This window comes from Protomyctophum parallelum, assembly GCF_964188405.1.
Source record: "Protomyctophum parallelum genome assembly, chromosome: 1".
In the NCBI taxonomy this organism is placed as follows: domain Eukaryota; kingdom Metazoa; phylum Chordata; class Actinopteri; order Myctophiformes; family Myctophidae; genus Protomyctophum; species Protomyctophum parallelum.
The window spans coordinates 39,517,259-39,533,297 of NC_139697.1; the positions used below are offsets into that span (position 1 = coordinate 39,517,259).

The 16,039-nt window shown below is 44.1% G+C and overlaps 1 protein-coding gene across 4 annotated transcripts in view; it reads right to left on the reverse strand.

Moving 5' to 3' along the window:
- Positions 1-16,039, reverse strand: part of LOC310868617 (CCR4-NOT transcription complex subunit 3-like) — a 49,740-nt gene that overhangs the window by 18,191 nt on the left and 15,510 nt on the right. For 2 of the 4 annotated variants that reach the window (XM_083779075.1, XM_083779073.1), the window contains 10 exons: positions 12,225-12,353; positions 11,933-12,028; positions 9,111-9,233; positions 8,153-8,243; positions 7,736-7,872; positions 3,895-3,951; positions 3,316-3,614; positions 2,192-2,330; positions 1,328-1,623; positions 300-511 (listed from right to left, as the gene is read on the reverse strand). In XM_083779075.1, coding sequence (XP_083635201.1) covers positions 300-511; positions 1,328-1,623; positions 2,192-2,330; positions 3,316-3,614; positions 3,895-3,951; positions 7,736-7,872; positions 8,153-8,243; positions 9,111-9,233; positions 11,933-12,028; positions 12,225-12,353 — 1,579 coding nt within the window. Of the gene's footprint in view, positions 1-299; positions 512-1,327; positions 1,624-2,191; positions 2,331-3,315; positions 3,615-3,894; positions 3,952-7,735; positions 7,873-8,152; positions 8,244-9,110; positions 9,240-11,932; positions 12,029-12,224; positions 12,354-16,039 lie in introns of all 4 variants that reach the window. The other 2 variants (XM_083779074.1, XM_083779072.1) reach the window with 1 other exon arrangement.

Genomic DNA, 16,039 nt, shown 5'->3' on the forward strand with positions numbered 1-16,039 from the left:
GGGAGGTTTGCACATGTGCAGTGTAAACAGGAACTGCGATGACGGAGTGTTCCAGCAGAGGTGCTAGAGGTGCATGAGAGTTGCTGACCATGTAATCAAACTTTTATTTTTGTGAAATGACAAAGGAACATGGATACTGTTCATTCAAGTGCTGTGGACGATATAAAACATTTGAAAAGGGAAGGGTGGCTGCTGTTTAATTCTCAACTGTTCCGCGCCTCCGTCCTCTATCCTATTTATTTGTCCTATAGCCCTGTAGGAAGAGTTATTCTGCGAGCATAGAGCCCCATTGTGCCTACCTCCTATGGGGCTGGGTGCGACCAGAGGAGGCCCTCCTCCTTGCATCATCATCACTGACTGAGTGGAGCCCAGCCCGCCCAGCATGGCGGCTCCCAGGCCCCCCACACCGCTCATCCCCGGGGCCGCGCCCAGGAGACCCCCCGATGTCAGCCCGCCGATCGCCGCTGCTCCGCCGCTTCCGTCGTGGGAACGCATCATGCTCCCCGGGGAGCTGTTGACGAGAAGAAGGAAAAAAGGTTTCTATATGATAGTTTATTTTATTTGACCTTTTGAGTTACGATATTGAGGGGGCAGAAAACCAGCCTGGTCATGTGGTTCATGTGTTCGCACGAGCCCATAATAGACTCCAATGCATTCCGTAAACCTCCGGTTGTACCTTTTTCAATATAAGTCTATGTAGAAGAGCCTGGCCCCATGAAGTGAACAGAGTTGTCCTAACTCCATCTCACTCTATGGCTCTGGAGTGCGCCATCTTGAAGTGCACGCACAAATGCGCCCACTCTGTTTCTTTCAATCGCCTTTTATCTCCAATTCATTGTCAATGGATGGAATTTCTGGTCAAAACAAGCTTTATTGGTCTATAACCAACGCTGTAATGGCTTTCTCATCGCCGATTCGATAACACACACAGTGCAAGTAACATTTGCAACATCCGGTCGTGGGATTTGGCTCTTCAAAATAAGGGTTGAATGGGGAGACATCTTGGCAGTACGAGGTGAATTAATTAATTAACCCTGGCGGGTAAGTAGTGAAAATAAATAAATAATAAATAAATAAAACTTTATTTGTATAGCACCTTTCATGACATGAAATGCAGCTCAAAGTGCTTTACAGAACAATGGAGAATAAAAGAAAAGCAAGGCAACGACATTAAAAAACAAGCAGTTACAGTGAGGACATGAAAAATAAAAAATAAAAGATCAATTAAAGGCAATGTTGATCAATTAAAGGCAATGGCTGAATATCTGCTATTTATGCTATGTTTGGGTCCCGTAAATTTCGGACCTCGACCTTGAACTAACAGTACCTGATGGAGGACATGGCGCCAACCCCACCCAGGGGTCCCCCCGACAGGCCCGAGCCGATGGCGCCCGCGGCCGCCGCCTGGGCGTAAGGGGCCGGGGTGGAGCCTCCCAGCAGGCCCGCCATGGAGCTCAGGGACGCCGGCATCCCTGACAGACCCAGGCTGCTGGTGGATGTGAGGGAGCTGGGAGCTTTCCCCATGGAGGAGAGGCCCAGGCCCAGGCCCAGGCCCAGGCTGTTGGAGGTGGATGTGGGCCCCGACAGCGCCAGCAGCTGGGAGCTGGAGGTCATCATGGAGCCCTGCGTGGATGGGTAATGGGTTAATCCATTCTGACCTGAGATCAGATTCATACGAGGTTTCCGCCGGACAAACACTGGGTCTGATGAACCCATTCTGACCTGAGATCAGATTCTAAAAATGTCAGTCGCTCTTCGATTTTTCAAAAATAGCAGACCTACAAGCTCGTATCGCGCCACTCGGTGGCGCGATATGAGCTTGTAGATCTGCTATTTTTCAATAGCTAAAGCATAACATGATGCTAACACCAAAATGGGTGCCCGGTCAGAATGGGCTAACAAACGAAAGCTTGCCATCTTTAAAATAAAATAAAAATCAGATTTGTGAGTGCGGCAACCTCCCTTTATTTTTCATCTATACTTTATTATGACTCCAGCATAGAAGAGCAGTGTTTGTTTTTTTACACAAATTTCTTTTTTTGAAAAAATGTTGAATGTTTTTGTGTCAATTTGTTTATATAAAAAAAACCAATCGAACAAATATGTTGATCAATCCAATATTCTACTATTAATCAAAAAAGTATTGGATATAGAACAATAGCTGATAAAAAACGCTGTGTCGTTGCAGTACCTGTGTGCTGACGTTAGGGGGCGAGCAGGCGGAGGAGGAGGTAGGCAGGAGGCTGTTGGAGGAGGCGGGGTTGCTGAGGGAAGGGGAGGGGCCCAACGGGCCCATGGAGACTTTGGCCTGCTGCTGCTGCTGCGACGGGCTGAAACCACCAGGACGTTTTAGATCAGCGTCTCCCAAACAGGACACAATTCTATGGGTCCCGACTCAAGGAAAACAAATCCCATTTCTTTTTCCAACATAAAAAAAAAAAAAATCTAAATCAAAAGATGTTTTTATTGTCTCCACCAGGCCGAAGGCATGGGGGGAGAGTATGTTTTGCACTCCGTCCGTGTGTCCGTCCGTGTGTGTGTCTGTGAGCAGCTAATCTCCGGCACCGTTAACCCGGTCGATGCCAAATTTTGCACACACACTCCCTGGAGGCCAACGATGAACCTCTGCCCCAAAATTTCCAGAACGGCCTGTTATAGCGCCACCAGGAGGCCGCTTTGTGCAAAACAAGTTTTTGCACAGTACACCTACAGATTTTGTCCAAACATCGCGCAAATTGGTACACAGTCTCTCTAGAGCCATTCAACGAAACGGGTCTTTCAGATTTCTCAGACTCCATCCTGATTGGTTAAGATTGGCTTCCAAAGTTCACAGGAGTGCTCAGTTTCAAACAAAATGCTGCAAATCATGAACACATCGCGTGATTTCCGTGAAATTGTGCACGCACATTCCCACTAGGCCGAGGACGAAATGCCACATGAACAATTTCAACTCAGCCTCAAGGTGGCGCTATAACTGGCCCAAAAGTGTTTTTACCTCTAACTGCACGGATCTGTGGATAACTTTGTATGCCAACTCCCTAGAGGCCAAGGAAGAACCTTTGCCTGGAATCGTTTACTTTTGTTGCCCTTTTATCCAACCACCAGATGAAGGCAAGCTGCAATGTCCTACATTCCTATCCTGGTGGAGACCTGTGCCCAGAAGGGCACTTTTTCGAGTTTTTAAATAATGTTATACATTTTAAAACAAACAACTCGGAAAACTGCTATTTTTAACATGTTTGAAAATGTAAGACCCCCCCCCCCACACACACACACACACACACTGTAGTAACTCTAATTAGCGATGTGGCTTACTAGGGCGTTGACGTGTTGAGCAACTGCTGCTGGGTGGCGTTGCTGTAGCTGCCAGCGGACGTGTTGGACAGCAGTCCGCCCATGTTGCCCAGGAGACTGTTCCCCGCGGTGATGCCAGCCGCGATGCCCATGCCGCCGCCGCCGCCGCTGGTCCCAGGCGCGCCCACGCCAATGGAGGTCACCATGGACATCATGGAGGACAGCTGCTGCGGCCCCGAGGAAGAGGAGCAGGACGAGGAAGAGGAGGAGGAGGAGGAGGAAGACAACGACGAGGAAGGGTTGCCGTTCTTCACAGGCGACTGGAGCGGGGGAGGGAGAGAAAAGTAACATAATAATTCATACATGCAATTTACATACAACGTACTCAAAGTCGCTTAAAACAGAATCAAAATAATATAAAATGCAATTTAATGTAAATGCATAATTTACAGGACAATCAGCCAAATGTGCAGATTATGCATGGGTCAATGCTTTTCAAAAAGGGCTCATAATCGCAAAAACGTCCCGCATATTTCGCAACTGCCCGCATATTTCACCGCTTAACAGTACTTCTTCCACCACTAGACGCTTCACACTCACCTGACTAACTTCACTGTCTGTCGATCGTCCCCTCTTCTTGTCGTCTTCCGAGTTCTCCTGGAGAAAACCATTCAAACATAAACGGGTGAAATAATGCCGGAAATAAATTAATGGCATCCATCTATAGGCTTATTATAGCTTTTAAAATGCACAAAATCTCGGCATGCGTGCATTACCAGTAGTAGTATTTTAAATGTTTTTATTTATTTATCTGGCACAAACTAGCCACCATATACACGTTGCCTCTGGATTCAAGGACCCAAAACAATAACACAGTGGGCTACAGGCTAACAGGCAGTCTGAGACTGAGAGAAAGTTAAAACTACATAAACAAAAGAAGAGAGGAATATAAGTTTGGCGTGAGACATGGGATTTAAGTTCTTAAAGGAGAATTCCATGCTAGAATGCTTTCTTATCTTTCTTACCTTTCTTTGTAGTTGTTACGTCCCCACCAAAGAGGTCCAGGTGTTTTTTTGTGCAAAAACTCCTTATTGGCTATTTTCCCTACCATAAGCCCTCAATGAATTGCATTGCATTGAATGGGAATTGAATGGGGCTATGGGGTGTTATGCTAGTTCGCTTATTTCCATCGAAAGAAGTAGTAAAGTGTGCCGCTTGGGATATTATTTACATTATAAATAGAGGATATATACAAAGAAATTATAAATGTGAGCAATGGAAATAAGCGAATTAGCACAACACCCCATAGCCCCATTCAATTCCCATTCAATTCAACGCAATTCATTTAGGGCTTATGGTAGGGAAAATAGCCAATAAGGAGCTTTTGCACAAAATAACACCTGGACCTCTTTGGTGGGGACGTAACAACTACAAAGAAAGGTAAGAAAGCCTTTTAGTATGGAATTCTCCTTTAACCCTGCAGACGGATCTGGATATGCCGTATGAAAATACGTTAACCCATTCTGACCTGAGATCAGATTCATACGAGGTTTCCGCCGGACACACACTGGTCTGATGAACCCATTCTGACCTGAGATCAGATTCTAAAAATGTCAGTCGTTCTTCGATTTTTCAAAAATAGCAGACCTACAAGCTCGTATCGCGCCACTCGGTGGCGCGATATGAGCTTGTAGATCTGCTATTTTTCAATAGCTAAAGCATAACATGATGCCGACACCAAAACGGGTGCCCGGTCAGAATGGGTTAAGATAAGAGAACATGGAAATGGACATATACAACCACTTAACATGTAACATAGTGAACTGTCGACTCAAGACTCTCGAGAGTGGTGAGTGACATTATTGTTTGTAGAAGTACTATAAATTGATTGATTAATGGCTGTATTATGCATTATGGACTGTGCTGTGTGCAGAATGGGTACATTTTATATGAACGCACAACTCAATACGACACACTGATAAAGCATTACACTTGTTTACAACAGGGTCCACCTTTTTCAATTCATCAGAGAACGGATTGCGGATTTATACATTTAATTAATGTGGTCGAATAACGGGCGGATTATTAATATGCACGAGTGGATTCGGGTGACAAAAAGCTCTCTAGTGGCTAAGATGGTCTCTAGTGGCTAAAAAAAAACTGATTTGCATAAACAATAGTGAGCGAATAGTGAATTTTAATCCAGAGCGATTTACAGTAAGCAAGAACAAAACCATGGTAATGCATCAAATACATTAAAGTCATCATGAATAATACGTTAGCTAAGAACCTAACAGTGGAATATCTATATAATGAAACTATGCGTATACACCAGAGAGTGCTATGTCTACATAAAATGCTAGCTAAGTTACGTAAATTAGCATACGCCTGTAAGGTCATCAAGGCTAGGGCAAGTGCTACGGGCTAGGATGGAGTCTGAAGAGGTGGGTTTTCAGACTACGGCAGAAGATTGGGTCAGGGTGTGAGTCTGCAGTTGGCTGCATTGGCTGATCTGAGTGCGCCGGAGGGTTTGTAGGGTCTGATCGGACTTGCAAGATATGGGGGTTCCATGCCTTTGGTTGCTTTGAAGGCCAGCATCAGAGTTTTGTATTCTGTGCGGGCAGCGACCGGGAGCCAATGGAGGGAGCAGAGAAGGGGGGAGACGTGTGAGAATTTGGGCTGGTTGAAGACCAAGCGAGCTGTGGCATTTTGGATCAATTGGAGAGGCTTACGCCTTGCAATGCGACACGTTGCGAGCTTGCAGAGTCTGCACTCTGCAGACTGGCTATTTTCACTATGTTTGCCTGCCACCATTGTAGTTGTACACTGAAGTATAACACAGGGCTAAAGTGATTAATTGTTGATATATAAAGTATGGTATTAAAGCAAAATGCTTCTCAATTACTCAGTTAACCTACAGTACAATGTCACTCAGCACATGCAACATAGTCTGGATTTACGGTGGTGGGGTGACCACCAAACTACAACACGAGCCGCGGTGAAGAGCAAACCACCGCCACCGCTCCAGCCCTTCTCTCTGTTTTTACTCACCACCGCTCAACGTTATGTCAGCTCCGGTGGTCAGCTCACCACCGGAGCGGTGGTCACCTCAACACCGAAAATCCAGACTATGAATAGGCCTTAAGTCGCAAGAGGATCTAAATGTCGGTTTTGATATATTTTCAGTTCCTCGTGTCACCCTGATCCACGTCCCTTAACACCGTTACGATGTCTTTGAGCAGTTTCTCACGGCTCTATACTAGTCCATTTTCAGTTTTTCGCTCTACATTAAATATCTTCACAGAAAACAGCAGATCGACAAGCTCACCAATGAATCGCAGTGCAACGTGTCGTGAGCTTGTCGACCTACTATTTTCTGTAAAAAGCTTTCCCCGGATGGCTGGCTGGGGTTTAAGTCGTGTCTACAGCATTATGCTGGAGGAACCCTCATAGAGGCCCCTACAGTACCAACACAAAGCCACACTATTCACCCTAATAGCCAGCCTCACCATGGGACTGGAGGCGGGCTAGATGGGAGATAAGACTGCTATAATGGCACGAAATCTCAGTGGTACAATAGCAAAGGCAACCGCCACAATGGCTTGTAGAACTACGCCCCCACCTTCAACTGAATGGCAATTATTATACCAAATTACATTACGGGCTTTTAGCCCTTACATTAACTTTTAACCCATTCTGACCTGAGATCAGATTCATACGAGGTTTCCACTGGACACACACTGGTCTGATGAACCCATTCTGACCTGAGATCAGATTCTAGAAAATGTCAGTCGTTCTTCGATTTTTCAAAAAATAGCAGACCTACAAGCTCGTAGCGCGCCACTCGGTGGCGCGCTATGAGCTTGTAGATCTGATATTTTTCAATAGCTAAAGCATAACATGATGCCAACACCAAAATGGGTTCCCGTTCAGAATGGGTTAAACTTCATAGACTGCCAATGCATAATATTGATGTCTCCCATCTCAGAGTTAGTATATTAAATTGTATATTAAAACAAAATTGCAACTGCACTTCTCATTTATTCGATTAATCAAAGAAGTAATTGATGGACTTGCTAAGAAAATAAACAGCAGTTGCAGCCCTACTAAATATGACTAAATAAACTAATCAACTGCTAAAGGCCCGGGGATTAAAGCAAATTAAAATCTCACAACTGTGAAACAGACTACAGTTAACACAACATGTAAAATAATAAAATTATGTTTTAGTAATATTGTTCCTGCTTTTCATACTGCCAACTGGGGGAAGAAATCACAGATTGAGGCTTTTACATTTGATTTGATGAAATATCCGAGACAATAGCATTTTACGGAAGACGCTCCTGCACATATCGCTAGTTTGACCATCACAATATCAACCGATAGGAGACGCATTGAGAGCTTGCAGATTGACTATTTGGGGGGGAGGTGGTGGTCTTACCGTAGTGCAAGTGGCGGGCGAGGGGGGGATGGGCGAGGAGGAGGTGGTGGAGGTGGGAGTACTGCTGGAGTTCTGGAAGATCTCATCATCCAGGGCGGACGGGCCTCCTGGCGGAGACGTGGCTACCACATTCAGAGCTGAGGAGGGGGAGAGGGAGAGAGAGAGAGAGAGAGATATCACCAGCATTCATCATTATTCTGTTGGTGAATCCCTCGGCACAATTCCTTTACTGGATGTAAATTTTTCCCAAACAGAAATAAAGATGAATTTATTTATTTAGTCCGTTTTGTCATTTGCTCTCATTTATGCTTTGATGCACAAGATGGTTAATGGTTTTACATTCACGACCTGTAAGGTGTGTGTGTGTGTGTGTGTGTGTGCGTGCGTGGAATGTCTCTTTAAAAAGTACAAACGTACGAATGTCCTCCATATCGATGTCGTCGTACAGGAACTCGTTCTCTTCAAAGTCTGGATCTTGTGACGAGTCCAAGTAGTACTCCACGTCGTCCTGTAGGCAGCCGTATCGTATCGTCAATATATCAGCAAAGATCAAAGGGAGGGGGTCAAAAATGTAAATCATAAACTTAGTTTCATCCATTCAATACGGTACCACATTTGGCTGCCATTTTAAGCGGTCAGCTGGGTGGCTCGTATGCATTGTCAGAGCTGAGAGTTGATTTGTGTTCCGGCTTCGGTTCAATGGAACGAACATTACATTCCTATTAACACCACGAACGCCTGGGGGTATTTAGGACCATTCAATCAGAGCGCCCAGCGATTTGCAGCAACGGAGCACATTTAGCTATCCAGGATGTAGCTGAAGTAGCTAAATCTAGCCAAAACACCCCCGAGGCGATTGAAAACAACGTATGATGAATTCTAACGTGACCAGCGACGGGACCGCGATGGGCTGTCTAAAACATAATCTTTGCTTAGAATTGGACGGAATTTTAGATCAAGAGTTATTCACATTTTAAGATTTTCTGACTCATCCACTAAAATGGGGGGGGGGGGACATTTTGGATAACAACCGGAAATGACATAGAATGTTGCCCAACAGACGCTCCCAGCCTGTGGAGCAATGCTATCGGTTTTGATATCAATAAATCTCCGTCCTTTTATTAATCTCCGTCCTGAGCGCTGTGCGTTTTCAATTTGATAGGACGGAGAACTCCGTTTATGCCGCTCAGGGTGTTAAGGATGAACAATTAATCGGGGTCATCACATCGGTATCGAATCAATATCAAAATAATACATTGGTTTTTGGCCGATATTTAATTTTAGAATAATTATGTTTGAATGTGAAGCTTGCAATATCCTCGCAGACCGCAGGCTGACAATTTGCTGTTTCGAAGTAGACTTTTAGACGACCCACCTTGATCTTCCTGATGGAGTCCACCACGATGGAGTCGTTGTCCAGCATCCTCAGTATGGTCTCCAGCATCTTGATGTGAAACCGATGCTTCTCCACAAACCTCTTCAGCTCCTCAATGCGATCCTGTTTCTAGTATGGAGTCACACAGCAGGGGGGGGGGGGGGGGGGGGGGGGGGGGGAGAAAAACTCTGATGTTATACTTAAGTCAATGTGGCAACACGTTCAATGTTGAGGTACTCAATTGCAAGTAAAAGGCCTGTGATCAACCTTTTACTTGAGTAAGAGCAATTGTTTCCATCAAAATATATATATATATAAAGTACGGTACTAGACCTGAAATAGCAGATCTACAAGCTCAAAACTTTGGCTATTTCCACTATTCATTTAACCCATTTAGACCAGAGTTAAAAACATTCACTTTGAAAGAATACATATTCAAAGATTTGCGCCACATTTTTTTACGATTTTTCAAAAATAGCAGACCTACAAGCTCGTAGTGCGCCACTCGGTGGCGAGCTATGAGCTTGTAGATCTGCTATTTTTCAATAGCTAAATTAAAATGAATGAAGTTATTTGTCATATCTGCCCTGAGCACCTGTTGGTTACAAAGCCTGAAAGCAACACAGAAACACATCGTTAATGACAATTCATTGTCAAGTAAAATGTCATAATTATGACAGCCCTATACAGTACGAAAGTAGAAGTACCTTTTTTCTCCCCTAAACTAGATCTATAAAATCAAACGAGATCTGCGAATGAACATGAAACAAACTCCAACTCGGTAGAAAGTTCCTTATGTCAGCTGAAATGGGGCCAAGTTCACACTCTTTCTGTAGCGGGAACATCTTCATGTGCACACAGAAACCCATGGGACCTAATTAATTCATTATGTTTAAAACTTTTATGCTAAAAAGTGCTCCTCTATCCACTTTTGGCCTCCCCTCCAAGACAAGCTGCAAAAGAAGGTTAGCGTTAACCCTGTCGTCCCCATTTAGGGCATGTAATTATAGTCTAAAGTTTCCAAAATCTTTTCCAAATATATATATTTTTAATAACTGATCCACAACCTTTTTTCCTTTCAGAGCCATGCATCTGATAAGTGAATTACTAGCTGACGAGTGCTTGCATTCTAACTAATGTTAACTATTGTCCAAAAGCTTCCATTGCCTTCCTGGTTCTCAACCACCAGCAGTCCAATTGGACCCTTATGGGGTCTGTAACCCTGAGAGTGTACAAAATGGAACCACCAGATGTCCACCTGGTGCCATTCTTCTGCAGACCCAGGCACTGCGTTGGCGTTTTGCAGAAACCAAACATGTGGAAGAGCCAATCAGCTGTGCTGATTGCATATACAATTGGGCGTCCTTGAAATTAAAATAGTTGAGAATCACTGATCTAAAAACTACACTAACATTCCAACCTACATTGCAAAAGTCCTCAGCGCTTATTTAACTCTCAGAGTTACAGCCCCGTTCGGGGACCACCCCTGGTGGTCCCCGAACCTGATGTCGAGAAGCAGTTTTCTCATTCACAGCAGGTCAAGTGTGGAGGGCGGAGGCACGTAGGATGGATGCTGCTTTTTAAATATTAACCAACTTCTACAGCTGAGTGACATGATGTAAAAATGATAGCGCAAACTGTATGGTCCAAAAACATAAATATTTGATTTATTTCTCTCATGAACATGTAATATAATTTAAAAACGTTGGCGTTGTGCTGCTTCTCATTATTATTTGATATCTGATAGTGATGATGACATATATTAAAACCTCAGCAAATGGTTTGAATCATGTCGCAAACAGCAGACAACGCGTAATAAAAGAGAAGAACATTACATGATCTAAGTCTTAGACAATCAATTCTCTTAGATTCTAAGATAATTGATCAAAATTAGTTTTCAGTCATTACTACTACTACTACTACTAGAAAGAAAATACTGGATTTGTGTAAGAGACATAAAGAGACAAAAAAAAAATTGGTTTAAAAACAAATTGTATCTTGTTTCGAATCGCATTGTGAGCTTAGTGAACAAAATAAAATGTTGTTGTTTTTTTGCAGTAGTAGGATAGCAGTTCACATCCTGACTAGAGATGCTCCGATCACGTTTTTGGGGGGCGATACCGATCACCGATTGTTTTAATAATTCATCTTATTTAATTATTATTATTATTGTTTTATTATTATTATATATTTTTTTACTTTTTGCGGTGAATCGATCGATTGGAGCATCTCTAATCCTGACGCATTGTAAGCTTGTAGATCAGCTATATAAAATGACTAAATATGTCAGCAATGCAATTTATTTGAAATATCTTAAAAGGCCAAACCTTTTTTATTCATGTGTTCAATGGCAGAAACACAATCCAATCGTTAATCGCAATTATTTGAACGACAAATAATCGTCAACTTAAAAGTTTGTAATGGTGATACAGCCCCTAGGGGCACATGGGGCGGGCATTCAGCCCCTAGGGGCACATGGGGCGGGCATTCAGCCCCTAGGGGCACATGGGGCGGGCATTCAGCCCCTAGGGGCACATGGGGCGGGCATTCAGCCCCTAGGGGCACATGGGGCGGGCATTCAGCCCCTAGGGGCACATGGGGCGGGCATTCAGCCCCTAGGGGCACATGGGGCGGTCATTCAGCCCCTAGGGGCACATGGGGCGGGCATTCAGCCCCTAGGGGCACATGGGGCGGGCATTCAGCCCCTAGGGGCACATGGGGCGGGCATTCAGCCCCTAGGGGCACATGGGACGGGCATTCAGCCCCTAGGGGCACATGGGGCGGGCATTCAGCCCCTAGGGGCACATGGGGCGGGCACTGACCTCCTTGTCTCCTTTCTTTTTCCGCGTTTGGACTGAGAGCGACTCCACCTCGCTCTCAAACTGGTCCACCTGCATGTTCAACGTGTCTATTGTGTTCTGCATCGGGGGGGAAGAAGAGACAAAACAAAGCATTGTTCAAACCGTACACCTGAGATCCCACTGGCTGGCCTCCTCGGGTTCCGCAGGCATTTCCACCAGACGTCACATTTACATAAGACTTAAGCTTGTATAGCTGGACTATTTCAGACATGCATTTGTTGGATTGAGGCAGATAAGTTCCATGATCTCTCACCGTTAGCCACGTCCCGACTTCCTCTTTCTCGCGCTGGGCGGGGTCGACCTTCTGTGCGAGACCCAGCCCTTCTTTAGAGTACGCCTTGGTCTTTGTCTCCCGCTCCACGATCTTAAACCGCTCCATTTGCTGTGGGGGGAAAAAAAATACACATTTCAGTACTGAAAATCTTTGTTTCTCTTTGTTGTTTGTTGACCCAAGTCTCAATCTTTGATTCATGAGTGAAAGGAGTTCTCCATACTAGTGCTGCGTTTCCTAAATAATTTGATCTACATGCAGCCAACCAATTGAAGAAAGTGCAAATTGAGGTTCAGCCTTTGCTTTCATGACATTTCCGAGATCATTTTTGCTTTTATGGAAGATGCTTCTGAACATCAATTTACCGTATGAGCAATTTGAATGGGTATTTATATATTGCTGGTTTGTCCCTGGAAATCTTTTTGGATGTCAAATTCATATCAGTTTGTTATCAGGGTTTCCTTGACATGAAAAGGTTTGGGAACCACTTCTGTAGATAGACATTTCATATTTAACCCATTCTGACCTGAGATCAGATTCATACGAGGTTTTCCACTGGACACACACTGGTCTGATTAACCCATTCTGACCTGAGATCAGAAAATAGCAGACCTACAAGCTCGTATCGCGCCACTCGGTGGCGCGATATGAGCTTGTAGATCTGCTATTTTTCAATAGATAAAGCATAACATGATGCTGACACCAAAATGGGTCTAAGTACATTTACTCAAGTACTGTCTGTAATTAACCCATTAACCGATTCGGCAATTACATGCCGCGCAGCACGATATGGTGGCTAAACTCTGCGGTGGTGCCAGATTCCAGCTCTAAACAAAACAAAACTTGGACAGCTGTGAACTCTTTCGTTGAACCAGAAGTAGTTGTGTGATGAGTCATAGCTTAACTCGGTGAAGTCTTCTCTCAGTGTAAACACTGATTTTCTACTGGTGAGGTCGGATTAAAGTATTATTAATCCAATCCAATCCAATCCACTTTATTTATATAGCACGTTTTAAAACTCAGAGTTTACAAAGTGCTGTACAGGAGAATAAAATTAAATAAAAGTGCACTAAAGCTACCACACAGAAAAACAACAGCGAGAAAACAAAGTACAAACAGTGACAACAACTGAGACACATTACAGAAAACAACAGAAAAACAACAGCATCACAGTGAGACGAAACATATACAAGGACCAAAGGAACTCAAGCGGGGTTAAAAGCCAAGGTAAAGAGGTGGGTCTTCAGGCGGGATTTAAAGGTCTCGATGGAGGGGGCCAATTTGACGTGGGAGGGGAGTGCGTTCCATAGTTTAGGGGCTACAACAGAAAAGGCTCGGTCACCTCTGGACTTTAAGCGGGTCTTCTTTGTGACCCTGAGGTTTAGCTGGCCCTCAGACCGCAGTGATCTAGCAGGAGTATAAACCTCAATAAGGTCCGACAAATAAAGAGGAGCCAGACCATTTATAGATTTAAAGACAAATAAAATAATTTTAAAATCCACTCTGAAGCGGACAGGGAGCCAATGAAGGGAGGCCAAGACAGGTGTGATATGCTCACGTCTGCGAGTACCTGTGAGTAGACAAGCGGCTGAGTTTTGGACTAGCTGGAGTCGAGCAAGGGAGGCTTGGTTTAAACCAGCGTACAAGGCATTTAAGGTCTAAACATCGTCCATTAGCTCAATCTGAGCCCTATAAATGCTTTAGATCACGTGCGTGCCTCTATGGGGCCTGCCCCATAGAGGCCTCTCTGAAACACAGCTAAATAAAAGATACCCAGGCATGCATACATACAGAGGAATTACTTAGATCACACTACAGTCCGCATCATACAAATAAATCATGCAAATCTGCACGCGACACGTTTTGAGGAGCTTGCAGATTTGCTACTTTTGCTATATTTGAATCCTGAAAAGTAACAGTAATGAGGTTTCCACCCGACAGAGGATACGAATCAACATTTTTAGACTTTCATTACCACGAGAACTCTGGCTTCCATCATTCATTAATAGCATGCCAACTTTCCGGGAATAGAAAGTCTGCCGTTTCTATCGATGATGGTGATGGTAGGCGAGTTTCTGAACTGTCCACAGCCTTCCTCTGAGACACAGACCGAGTCAACAAAAAAATTCTTATAATGATCATTAGTGAGGACAAATTACATGAAGATGAAAATTGGTGAAATGCTCCTTTAAGTCATTAACCCATTCTGACCCGAGATCAGATTCATACGAGGTTTCCACTGGACACACACTGGTCTGATGAACCCATTCTGATCTGAGATCAGATTCTAAAAAAATGTCAGTCGTTCTTCGATTTTTCAAAAATAGCAGACCTACAAGCTCGTATCGCGCCACTCGGTGGCGCGATATGAGCTAGTAGATCTGCTATTTTTAAATAGCTAAAGCACGACATGATGCCAACACCAAAATGGGTTCCCGTTCAGAATGGGTTAATCAGACTAATCAACACATTGATTAGTAGATAATATATAACAATATTAGAAATCATTAAAATAAAGACATTAGAATAACGGCCAACAAAATAATTAACAGATGACTTCAAAGGTGAGTGAGAGTGAAGGCAACATGACAGTTAGCCTGGGCCCCTGCCCTGCTGCATAGCATGTCATTGCCCAGCTATTTCCAAGCCAGCCCACTTCCTGCAGTAATGTGTGTTGCTTGTAAAGCAAATCGTCTGTCTGTTTTCAGGATTAAAATCCAAAAGCAGCAAAAAGGAGCAGATCTACAAGCTCAGAAGGTGTCGTTTTTTGCGGCATATTTCGAGCTTGTGGATCGGATACTTTTTTTGTGACGCTGTGGTATGCTCAAGTAGGGGCAACCATTTACGGGGGGGGGGGAAAGTTACAATATAGGAGATAGGAGGTTTCTGCCCCGACAGCCACGACATTTCAGGTCAACCACGAAACCCTCCTGTGAGGGAGAGAAAAAGGGCGAGTTGAATAGCGGAGCGGGGGAATGAAAGCCGCTCATCAGGAGGAGAGCAAAGCGCCAGGTGGCTGGGCTTGGAAAGAGATTTCAATAGCTCTCATCAAAGTGTTTCTGTGGAGACTAAGCGTGACCTCAGGGAACTTGGGAAGTGCGCTAAAGACCAGGTGTCTTGTTTAGCGGATCGGGCCTGATACTGGCTCACTGAAACCAGAAGAGCCATAATGAACATGTGCTGTGTGGGTTTGTGAGGAGGAGGAGGAGGAGGAGGACGGGGGGAACGTTACTTAGGTCTATATCAAGGCAAGGACCCCTACATTGATATTTATTCATGACCCTTATAGGATCATTTCTGAGAGTGTACAAAAAGCTGCTATAATGAAATATAACCCAATTGACTAAATTCAAAGCCCTGGGCTATGGAAACACAACGTTTGTGTGTTAACCCATTCTGAACTGAGATCAGATTCATACGAGGTTTCCACTGGACACACACTGGTCTGATTAACCCATTCTGACCTGAGATCAGATTCTAAAAAATGTCAGTCGTTCTTCGATTTTTCAAAAATAGCAGACCTACAAGCTCGTATCGCGCCACTCGGTGGCGCGATATGAGCTTGTAGATCTGCTATTTTTAAATAGCTAAAGCATAACGTAATTCTAACACCAAAATGGGTTCCCGTATAGAATGGGTTAACAGTGGACAGTTCCGGTTTGGGAAATTAAACCAAGCCCAAGTAAGTTCAGTCCATAACGTAAGGGCCACATGTTTGATTCAGTTAAAACAAAGGATTAAAGAAAAAGAAAAAAATTAACGTATGGCCATTGGCCAAGTCCTTATGTGTGTTCCGA